Here is an 11723-nt window from a genome sequence, read left to right on the forward strand (position 1 = left end):
CTGCTTTGGGTCCTGCCACTGCTTTTCACCTTGAGCACTGGGGACAGTCAGAGCCAAGGGCTGTAACAGGAACTCAGGACACTGCTCGGGTGACCAGTGTTGTTGGCTTCTTTTTAACATAACAATCGAGTGAGCCGGCTCACTAAATAAACACAGCTGAGCGGCTGTTACTGCACGGGGACTGGCGCTTCCCCACAGCCCCCTTCTCCCTTGCTGCCAGCCCAGCTCTCTCTCCAGTGGCTCTGCTGCTCCAACCCTGCTCCCTCCGGGCCAGGGACCAGAGCCCAGCTGATTATCCAGAGGCCCATCAAAAATAAACAGAAAGCTCTTAAGCTTGTCTCCCTGTACACCCAGATTACAAATTCCAGCCACTTCATATGATGTCGTTCCAATGCATTTCCAGTGGATTTTCAGCACTCTGGTTGTTTTTAGAACTGGTTAAATCCCCTCAAACCCTATGATGTTCTCTCTCCACTCTTGGCTGCAGCACATGCTGGCCAGGCCAAGATGAAGGAGCAGGTGGGGCAACATCCTGGCTTTCATTTAACAGTTGCTGGCATCAACCCTCCCACTCAGCCTCTTCCCTGCAGGCAGATATTCCACCAGGCTTGGGGACCAGCATGGGGACAGCTCACTGGGGACCTGACAGAGCACCATGGCCAGGCAGTGCAGGGTCACCCTCAGGCAGGGAGCATTCCCTTGTCTCTGTGCAGGGATGACACCAGCACAAGGGAGAAGAAAGAGGGAGGAATGATGATAGAGTTTTCCCCAGGTCTTCAAGGAAGACAGCACAGAGCCAGTGCAGCAGCTCATGAGTGGGTGACCTCTACTCCTCCAGAAGCCCCAGGTTTCACAGGGTTTTGGGCTGAGGACCTTCCCCTCTCCAGCACAAAGCACAGGAGGGTCTCCAGGAAGCAGAACTGACAGCAGCTATCTAGGGGTCAGCTCTGGTGGGCAGGAACAGACAGACCGGAGAACCAACATCCCTCCTGGAAAACCTTATCTGCTGCTTTTCTGCGAAACACATCAATCAGCCGAGCACTGCCCCGGGGGCCCAGATGACGCATCTTGTTAATGGAACGATCCCTACCTCCGACAAAAAGCCATTCAAACGAAGGAGGATTAACATGCAGGAAGGCACGGGACAGAGGATAATAACGCTAATGACTTACCCTGTGCGGGTACTCTGCACACTGACCCTGTGAAAGAAGGGGATTAAAAAGGAAAGAGTTTAAACCACAAACAGAGGAGACCAAAATAGGCACGCAGGGTCAGAGCCAGAAGGTGTAAATCATCGTGACTCTATCAGACTCAGTGCAGCTATGCCAATTTGCACCCGATAAGCACCCTGCCTCCTGTCCCCATCCCCTGAGCCCTGTGCTCTTGGTACTCCTCACTCACAGTCAGATCAAGCAGCACCAAGTCCACCAAGTCCCTTCCTCACTTTTAACAAGGCCCCCACTGAAATTACCTTCTCTCCTTTTTGTCCTGGGGGTCCCTGTAAGAGAAAAGTGATCAAAAAAGGCCTCAGTAAATGAAGGAGTTCGGTGAATGCAAGGGGAAAGGGATTCAGGGGAGAGATACTTACAGGTTGTCCCCTGGGACCTGCAGCACCCTTTAAAGAAACACAGAATTTAACAGGGGATGATTTTCCATTTACAGTGATAAAAAGCGCATGGAATAGGTGAAAAACTGAGCTTTTAAAAACAATTGTGAAGAAAATTCCCAAGAGAGATCCGGGTTCCCTTTGTTACTCTGGAGGAGTGAAAAATGCACACATGCTCTGGCTGCACCACGGGGGGGGAAAATTAAAAGGAGAGGGGGAAAAATCATGGGGAAAACACACCCTTATTGTTCCCAGGACCTCAGCTGACAGCATCTCCTCAGCCATGCTCTGGGATGGAACCAGAGGCAGCCAGGACTGAAGCCTGAGCTGGGATTGTGCAACAGGGGAGTGGGGAGGGGGATCTTCAACATGTGCTTGCCAGAGGGCTATGCTGACACTCAGGCTCAAAAAACAGAACTACAGAATTAGCAGAAGAAAACATTCAACACTTCAGTGAGCGAAGGTGACTACAGGGCCTCTCTCTTGACATGCTCATATTTGGGATTTCATTATCAGAGATGTCAAGAGCAACAAGACAGCATTTGGGCTTCCATAAAGTGCAGTCTAAGTTTATCATTTTCAACCAAAAGCATTTTAGTATGATGCACATATGAAACAGAGCTTCAAGAGGGTGGTGGGGGGGGGAACCACATTTAATACAAAAAATATGCTTTTTTTGGTTGTTGTTAGATAAGTTGAAAGCTGCCAGATGGGTTTTCAGAAATCTTTCCATCAACTTTTACTTGTCCTATGAGGCCAACCACAAAAAATGTCAGCTCCCAGAATATATTTAAAGAACATAATTGCTAAGTGCAAGGAAAACACATCCCATGCCTAACTAGAGAGTTGCTGTTGTGACATGATGAATGTGCTAGCCATAATGCAAAAATTACAGACATGCATCCTAGCCCTGCTATTATGGAGTTACAGAATTAGGGATGCAGCTAGTGCATCAGCTGAGCTAAGATTGCTACCCTGCCCCTGAGCTTGTTTCCAGCTGAGGCCCAACATCATTGCAAACCAACCCATCACCCACAGACAAATGTATTTTTACCATCTCTCCCTTCTGTCCAGGATGCCCCTGCAAAATAAAGGAAACACACATCAGCTTTGGCCACGGCAGACTCTAGATGATGTTGATTTAACAGCTTCTGCTGAGTGAAATGTGTGTCCCCAGAGCAGTACAAGAAAGGTGCTGCCACATCTCTCTTGGGGCTGAAGTTCCCCATGGCAAAACCAGGAAATCAGAAGCCAGAGGTAGGTGCTACTAGCTCCTTCTCCACTGCAGCACTGGAGGAGTGTGGTGGGGAACCTGGCTACATGGCTGCCACATGGACCTATGGGTTTCATGCCCACTAGGTTGATGGAGAAGCAGCTCATTTGTGCCCAGCTCTGAAGGAGAGGAAGAACTTGGGTTTCTACTGCAAATCTCTAAGGACAGCACGGAGGTCTCACAGAGTCTTTAGGATCCTTCCCTCCTCTACTGCAGCTCTTTTTGGCACAGCAGCAAAGGGAAAGAAGCTAAGGCAGAGGGCTGATACCTTGGGGATGTGCTCTGCCTGTCTGATTCTGGGTGGGAATGCCTGCTAAGGCTTCCCCTGCAGCAGCCAGGCTGCTGCACCTGTGAACTGCTAGCTGATAGATTTACCTAGAAAGGAGCAGGCCATACTCTGCCTTCCTTCATCTCCTGACTCCTGCATCTCCCCCAAGGCATCTGTGGCATCCTCCTGCCTGCCAACCTCCTCATTTTCTTTTAATCCATGCATGTGCATGCCATTGCAAAACAATCCTCTTCAAACACAGGGTGTAACACCCAGGCTGCAGCCCAGTGGGACCAGCAGGAGAGGTGTGACACCCAGGCTGCAGTGGGAGCAGCAGGAGAGGTGTGACACCCATGCTGTAGCCCAGTGGGATCAGCAGGAGAGGTGTAATAGGCTGTAGCCCAGTGGGATCAGCAGGAGAGGTGTAATAGGCTGTAGCCCAATGGGACCAGCAGGAGAGGTGTGACACCCATGCTGTAGCCCAGTGGGACCCTGCAGGAGAGGTGTAATAGGCTGTAGCCCACTGGGATCAGCAGGAGAGGTGTGACACCCAGGCTGTAACCCAGTGGAACCAGCAGGAGAGGTGTAATAGGCTGTAGCCCAGTGGGACCAGCAGGAGAGGTGTAATAGGCTGTAGCCCACTGGGATCAGCAGGAGAGGTGTAACACCCAGGCTGCAGCCCAGTGGGACCAGCAGGAGAGGTGTGACACCCAGGCTGCAGCCCAGTGGGACGTGCAGGAGAGGTGTGACACCCAGGCTGTAGTGGGACCAGCAGGAGAGGTGTGACAGCCAGGCTGCAGCCCAGTAGGACCAGCAGGAGAGGTTTAATAGGCTGCAGCCCAGTGGGATCAGCAGGAGAGGTGTAATAGGCTGCAGCCCGGTAGGACCAGCAGGAGAGGTGTGACACCCAGGCTGCAGCCCAGTGGGACCAGCAGGAGAGGTGTGACACCCAGGCTGTAGTGGGACCAGCAGGAGAGGTGTGACACCCAGGCTGCAGTGGGACCAGCAGGAGAGGTGTGACACCCAGGCTGCAGCCCGGCAGGACCAGCAGGAGAGGTGTGACACCCAGGCTGCAGTGGGACCAGCAGGAGAGGTGTGACAGCCAGGCTGCAGCCCGGCAGGACCAGCAGGAGGCAGGGCAGAAGCCTGCAGGAGTTCTTTGCTTACCGGTTTGCCGTCCAAGCCAATAGGGCCCTGGAATAAAAGAGGAGAAATGATGAGAAATGCTTTCCCCGTGGATGGTGTCTGTCCATCTTGTCCATCTGCCCCAGGAAGCACTATGTGCCACAAGACTGCATGGGCTGGGGTGACGTGAGGGGACTCCCTGCCCTCCTGACCTGGCAGGTCCCTGGCTCACTGAGAACCAGCCTAGATTTCAAACTGCTTCAATGTGCTTCAGCTCACTGTCAGCACATTTCAGCAGCAATGCTGGACACAGGAACAGAAACAAGGAGGGATTCATATTCAATTTGCAAAAAAAAAATCTCAGAATTTAAAACTTTTCAGTGTTGGGTAAACTAGTTGAATATCAGTAGTTTTCACGAGACTTTGATTTAAAAGGGCACCCACCTTTGGGGGAAAAGGAATTTTTGCAAGTGATAGAATAATAAAAGTGTCTCAGGGAAGAGGTGACACACAGCTTAGCATATGCTGAAGGTACTGTTTGATGAGAAACAGGCTCCCCAGAGCTGTCCCAGCCAGCACTTTCTCATGAGCTAGGCCGATTTGTTTTCTGCTCCTCCAAAAGCCAAAGACCACAAGGGCCTGGAGAGATCTGCTTCTCCTCAGCCTAAGGGCAGCTCACAGCCCCCTGCCACAACAGGCAGAGAGAGCAGTGGAGCCCAGGCAGACAGGGGGAGGCTGCCAATTCCTCCCAATTTCCAGGGGTGAGAGTCCCCCCTGCAGACCTGCTCTGGCACGTCCTGGAGCAGCAGCTGAGCTGCCTGGCCAGAGCAGGGATGTGGGGGGTGTTTGTGCCTGCCCCAGGCTTCCTAGCTGTCCAGGATAAATGCATATGAATAAATAGCAACTGTTGGAGCTCTTCAGCAGCCTCAGTGCTTCACAGAGTGCTGCCAGCAACTGTAGGATTGAAATGAAATTTGCTTTGTCCTCTCCTGGGCATTATCTCTGTTCCCTTGCAACTGTGCTGGAGAAGAATTCCCCCTCATGTCCTCTCCCTTTGGCATGACCTGGGTGCTCAGCCCAGCACAGTCCCCAGCTGACCCTCAACAGGCAGGGCCTTTTTTGGATCCTTTTTTGGATCCCAGGCACTTGCTGCTATTGGAATATCATCTAAAAGTTCAATTAAAGTTGGAATTTCCCCTACCTAGGGGTTGTTTTCTTTGTTTGGGATAGGGGTGTTTCTTAGGATGATTTTCTTTTACTCAACAGATCTGGCTTTAACTATGTTATTTTAACACTTGGGGATTTTTTAAAATTAATTTCCTTTCAGAGTTGTGTGGTTTGGTTTTGTAGGGGTTTTTTTTTCCTTAAGTATCGTTTAAAAGAAAAAAAAAGTAGCAGAAAAACAAATGAAGAATAAACTGCTTTTTCCAGTGATATCAGATCAGGTCATTGGTTTCAGGAAGAAATGATGAGATACAGCAAGCACTTATGAGGCTTGCTAGTAGTATCACACATCCGTACCTCATAAATTCAGAGTTACACTTACCGGGAATCCAGGAAAACCTCTTGTTCCAGGCTGTCCCTGGGAAGGATGAAACAGAGGCAGCACTTTAGAGGAACCCAAATGAATTTTGATGGATCCTAAGTCCCCTCTACAGAGCCTTTCCTCCAGCCTCTGACCAATTATCCTACAACTCCCTGAAGAGATACCCAATTCCCCTCCAAGGGGAAAGTGCCTTGGGAAGGAGGGGAAATCTCTCATCCCCACTCCAATTTGTACAGGGCCAAGAAAAGGCTGGAGCAGCTCCAGTTTGGATTACAGGCAGTTTCCTTTAAGTTTCTACATTAATTAAATGGGTGTCCCTAGCCCATATGTTAGGCTTTTGGAGTATATTCCAGAGGCTGAGCTCATTTTATGGCAGTTCTTGCTGCCATAAACCTGAGATGTTTAATGCAGGGTGATGTTCTATGCAAGACAAGCCTTGCAGGTCACTGGTGTCTAAATACAACCATCCCTCTCCTCCTCCACCCCTCATCTTATATCTCAGCTCATTCATTTTCCTCAGAAATAATTCTGGAGATGATTTTTCTCCTCTTTTGTTTATTTTATTTTTATCCTCTGAGAGCTAAGACAAAAAGGAGAGTTAGGCTGATGAGAGGAACATGAGCACCAAACTTTTCCCCCTGCCCCTTCCTGGCTAGCTAGCTATGGCTACCAGTTTGGGATCAGGTACAGCAAACACTGGCTTGGGATGTGTTTGGCAGCTTCTTCAACCCCTACTTAAGAACACCAAAAAAAGAGAAAATGTGCTGGCTGTTAATTTTTCATAGTTCTTAGATTTTGGGGACCTGTGACAAGGTCACAGTTACCATAGCTTTGTTGGTATCCAGGAAAGATACCACTTCATTTAAATTTTTTTCAATCTGTTTAAAAAAGAAAAAGGTCAGGAAGCATATGGTCCATCTGGCCCAGACTCCAGCAGATCTTGAAGCAGTCTCATGTAGACACAAACAGCCGGATGAGGTAAATCCTGTGCCACGCTCATCAGCTGACCACTGTGGCATCCTGCCTACCCTGAAAGCTGGGCTGGGATGCCAAAATGCCCAGCTTCCTTATGTGTTCTCTCATTTGGGGAAAAAAAAAATGCTTTCTTCAGCAATTTGAGCTACCATGACTGGACTGCTGGAGCCCCACAGGGGTTTCCTGGGATAGAGCTGGGCATAAACAGGGTGCATCTCTGCCTTAACTAGAGTGATCCCATGGGGTGCTGAGGGAAGGGAGGGCAAGGAAGAAATGGGGCTCCTGGGCTGTGAGGTTGAGGTTTGCCACAGTGAAGCAATAACAATCCTTTGGGAAAACCTTCAGCTTCAGGTACCACCTCCAGGCACCCTCTGTCTGCAGAGAGACTCAGTGAGGGTTTAGCCCTGCAGAGGATGGGCCCAAAGAGCCTCTTTGCAGGGTTTGAGGGATGCCCCCACCGCAGAATCCTTCACATTGCACTGAAGAGTTCTGGTTTGCTAGGCAATGCCAGCAGGACCTAATCACATTTGCACTATTTCTTTAGTTCTGCAAAGTTGAACTTGGTCAGCTTTGCTTTGCAAGATACACACAAAACCACCTGGCCCTGTTGGCCAGTGACCAGGAGGGAAGATAGGCTATAAATTAAAGGATCTGTCCACTGCTGGCTTCTGAAAAGGCAAGAAGCAAGAAGAGCCTAGCCAGAATTCTGGTTCCCTGTTGGACACCTCCCTGACAAAAAGTGCTAAAAAAAGAATTAGGGAGAAAACCTGGAAATGGTGCAATTTGGCTTCCTCTGTAGACTACAGACTGCTGCTTCTTTCTCCTTGGAGGACAGCAGAATGATTTGCACGGTATCACGCCAAGACAACAGTTCAGCAGCGAGCGATTCCAAGAGACTGTTTTTGTTGGGTGGCTGGTTTTCCTTGTCTCCTTTTTAAAATGTTGATTGTATGAAGTATGTAATCCTGGGAGCTGCCAAATCATGGAGACCGTCTGTTTCTGCCACTATTGGTGCACTGTCCCTCTCTGGCCAGGAGTTAAGCAGCTCTGAGCTCCGGCAAAAACTTTAACCTCCAAACAAAAATCTGGAAACTATTTGTCATCCCACATCTTTCCGAGTGGCCCCTTGGCCAGGGTTTCCGTGTTTGTCTTCAGTGCTCAGCCATCCTTTTGACCTATCACCAGCTCCCCAGGAAACTGGATCATCTTCACAGTAGGCTTTGCAGGGGGAAAGTGTGGAGTTGGGCTGGTCCTGGCACCTCAGGGCTTTGACTGGTGTAGGGAAAACCCCATTTTTGATATCATTTGCCACCTAATTTTTCTGCTGCTTTAAAGATGCAACGTGTTCTGCACTTTCCCAAACAGCAACAAAGCAGACAATATTGTCCTGCAGCCCAGGCACGTGTCCTTCAATAAAACTGTCTCCGTTGCAGGACCTACATGGACAGGACCTGATGGCTTTTCTCTCTGATTACTATAATTACACTGTTCAGAAGGCTGAGAGCCAGAGCTTGTGAGAAACAGCAAAAACAACTGGGCACTTACCCTCCAAAATCTGCTGTTTGTGGAGCAGGGTGGTCTTGCTCAGAGCTTGGCTTGAGAGACTTGCCAGCCCCTCTTCTTTGCCTGGACATGTGGCCAGGGACCATCTGCTAGGCATAAAGCACTTGGGGAGACCCATTTGGGTGCTGGGCTTTGGTTCTGTCGCTTCTCAAACTGCAGCATCCCCGGCAGGTGGGCCTGGGGACCAGTAAAGCTGGTTTTTATTAGAAACACTTGTCATGAGGCTTTTGGGAAGTTAATTGGAAAGCCAGATGTAGCCAAGTGTTTGCATTGCCTGGGTCTGTCTCACTTGACCTCAGCTGTGAAACAAAGGCTGCCAGCAGCCCATCCTCTCTGCAGGTCAAGGACGGTGCTCTTCACAGGTTAATCAAAATCGGAAGTGCCCACTGGGAGGGAGAGAATTGAATCTCCAGGTCTTTTTTCATGGAAATCTCCAGTGGAGGCCGTGCAGGGATGGAGTGGAGAGGTCTGGCTGCACCCACACAAAAGCAGAGGCTTGATGGCTGAGCCACAGTGCAAGAAGCATCCAGCATTTAGGGCACATAAACACTCCAACCCTTCATCCTGGTCTTTTTTTATGACCCTGTCCTTGCAAAAAGTTTTGTCTGGCTGACTTGTTGCACCTTGTAGATACACTTTTACTGGAAGAGAGTGCAAAATCTTGCCTTTTCTCAGCCAGATAAGCAGCAACCATGCTGACAAAGTGCTTCCAAGATTTTTAGGAACTACTACCTCTGAACTACCCTTTGTCTTTGTGAGCTCCTCAGTCACTGGCTTAGCTCTGATCCTGCCCATCAGTAAAATCAGGGGGCTCGTTCCCTGCTGATTAAACCAAAGGCTGAAATCAGCCAGGCAAAGGGCAAATTTTCTCCAAAAGTGATAGAAGCCCTGCAAAAAGGAAATATATGCTTCTTCCTTTCAAATGCAGGACTTTGGTTTCCTTGCCAAGGGAAGGCTTCCTCATTTGTTCTGCAATATGAGCTATAATTTCATTATATATAGTATATAATAGCAGTATAAAACCAAGGTTGGCTCAGCATGGGAACCACATTATACAGGGTTTTTGCTCTTTCCAGCTGATGCTGAGTCTTAATGCCCCTCCTAAGGCTTTCCCAGTAACTTGCCCACATCCCGCATCAGACAAAAATAGAGAGAAAAGTCACTTACGGGTGGACCACGGGGCCCAATGATGGACATGCCAGCTTCTCCTGGAGCACCCTGCAGAGAGACAAAGCAGAGGAAAAGGGGTGAAAATAGGAGAGGAAAGACAAAGACAACTATATTCCTGTCAAGACTGGAGTTAAATGTGGGTGCTTTAGGTGTGAGATGTTCAGGGCTCATGGGGCAGCTGCTGTTCTGCCTCCCCCAGCTCCTGCCTGACACTTTGGGAAAAAAGATGTTCTTGAGAGCTGCTCAGATGTGCCAGAAAATGGAAGCTGCACAGCAAGGAGAAGTATAAACACATAAAACACTTTCTGGCAAAACAGATGTTCTGCCCCATTGCAAGTGTGAAAGATGGCCTGAAACCCTTTCTGTTTCCTTCCTGTAAGTTCCAGGAGGATTCTATCCTGCAGAAGAAAGAAAAAAAAGGATGTGCTGGGCTCCAGGGAAAGGGGAGCTGCAGGCAGCTCATTTGGTTGCCTCCAGAAATGCCTCGCTTGTGTACTTCCCAAACTCAGTTGAGATGTGGATGAAACAAAGCAAAGTGCTTGCTGGAAAAGGAAACAGCTGCCTCTCCAACTGCCAGCCACCCACAGCGTGTGATGGGCAGGACATGTCACTCTCTTTGGAAACATGATGGATTCCTGAGAGGCAGCTCCAGAAGTGCCCAGGGCTGAGGAGCTTTGGGACAGAGCATCCCATAAACCAAGCAGCCTGCAAGAAAGCAAAGCACTCTGAAAAACAAAGCTGTGGACTGCCAAAGACTTAGGACTCTCAGGGAGGCCTTTGGGGCAGCAGGGGAAATTAGCAGTGATTTTTTTCCCCATTGTTTGTTTGTGTCTATCTGCTGTCCCTTCATGGAAACTTTGGCCAGAAACAAATGCAAGGATATGCAGAGAAAAAAGCAGAATGGCTTCAGGTGGGAAATTCTGGTCTGTTAGCTCCAATGAGCAAACAGTGAACACAAGGATGAAGAATCTCTATCTTACTTTCCCCTTCCTTGTTGTGTTTTTCTCTCTATTATGAAGAGGAGCAAATGGGTCTGGTATGGTACTGCATAGATGACCTTCCTTGTCAGGTAAATATCCTTACCTTTCCTAATTTCTACACATTGTTATTCAATTATTCACAAATCCCAAACACCTCCATTACCCTGCTCTCCCAGGTGGGAAGTACTCACAGCTCTGGGGAAAATATACTAACACTGAAATGCCAAAAATAAGCCAGCAGTAGGATCACTTTGTAAACCAGAACTTCTTTGTAGGTACAAATCTCACTCACTGCACAGCAAACAGTCTGTGAGATGGTGTCCCACAGACCATCAGCTTTCCTCAGGAGGAAAAGGTCCCACCATGTCAGAAATAGGAGTGTGCCCTGCCACTTTATTCCTTGCTCCCACCTGCACCAGGGATCAGGCTAACCTGGGAGGTAGAGGGGAGCTGCAGGTTGGTTGGGGCAAGCAGAACTGCCAGAGGGGGAGAAAGTCAATGGTTAAAATCCAGGAAGCCTTGAAGGAAGCCCTGCATGTGCCCACTGGCTCTTATGCTGTTAGTAAATTGTCATAAACAAGAAACACAGCATCTTTGGAGGCTGAGTGGCCTGGAAGGAATTTGGGAAATATACTTGCACTGACACGGAAGATGGGGCAGCCCAGGGGTGTGGAAGCCCAAAGCTGGCTGCAGTGGCCATGACTGTGACAGGGGAGCTTGGGCTGGCCCTAGAAGAGGACAGTTTGGGGGTGCTAGAGGCTACAAGGAGCTGACTCACCTTCTCTCCAGATTGCCCCTTTAGTCCCTGGGTCAGTGGCAGCCGTCACAGCCACATGCAAGAGGGTGCAGGGAAGAGAGAGAGAAAGGAGAGACACAAACACAGGCGTCAGCGGCAAAGGCACGCTCTGCCCCCCACAACCCTGGCTATGGGGCTGCCACCAGCAGGGTGGCCTCAGCTCCTGCCCCACTCCTCTTCCCCATCCTCGCCATGGGATGCCTGAGCAAGGAGCAGCTCCAAAATCCAGCACTCAGCCAGGCAGGGGATGGCCCCCTTTGCTCAGGGCAGCTGCCAGTGGCAAGCAGGGGTGTGTGTTAGGAAACCCAGTGTTAGCAAGCCCAGCTGGTGCACCAGGTGACAGCAGGAGACACCCAAACAGGGGGATGCTGAACCAGAGGAGGGCCTGGATAGGACAGCAGGTGAAATGGAAACACCTCCC

General features: G+C 49.6%; 1 protein-coding gene across 12 annotated transcripts in view; it reads right to left on the minus strand.

The window, feature by feature from the left end:
- The window catches only part of COL13A1 (collagen type XIII alpha 1 chain), a 54390-nt gene extending 43042 nt beyond the window's left edge, over positions 1–11348 (minus strand). For all 12 annotated transcript variants that reach the window (XM_077183517.1, XM_077183514.1, XM_077183508.1 and 9 more), the window contains exons 1-8: positions 11285–11348; positions 9524–9574; positions 5819–5854; positions 4315–4341; positions 2661–2687; positions 1589–1615; positions 1472–1498; positions 1173–1199 (exon numbers count right to left, since the gene is read on the minus strand). In XM_077183517.1, the coding sequence (XP_077039632.1) occupies positions 1173–1199; positions 1472–1498; positions 1589–1615; positions 2661–2687; positions 4315–4341; positions 5819–5854; positions 9524–9553 (201 nt within the window). In that variant the 5' untranslated portion in view covers positions 9554–9574; positions 11285–11348. The remainder of the gene's footprint in view (positions 1–1172; positions 1200–1471; positions 1499–1588; positions 1616–2660; positions 2688–4314; positions 4342–5818; positions 5855–9523; positions 9575–11284) is intronic.
- Positions 11349–11723: the final 375 nt, after the last annotated feature.

Source organism: Agelaius phoeniceus, chromosome 9, assembly GCF_051311805.1.
Source record: "Agelaius phoeniceus isolate bAgePho1 chromosome 9, bAgePho1.hap1, whole genome shotgun sequence".
NCBI lineage: Eukaryota > Metazoa > Chordata > Aves > Passeriformes > Icteridae > Agelaius > Agelaius phoeniceus.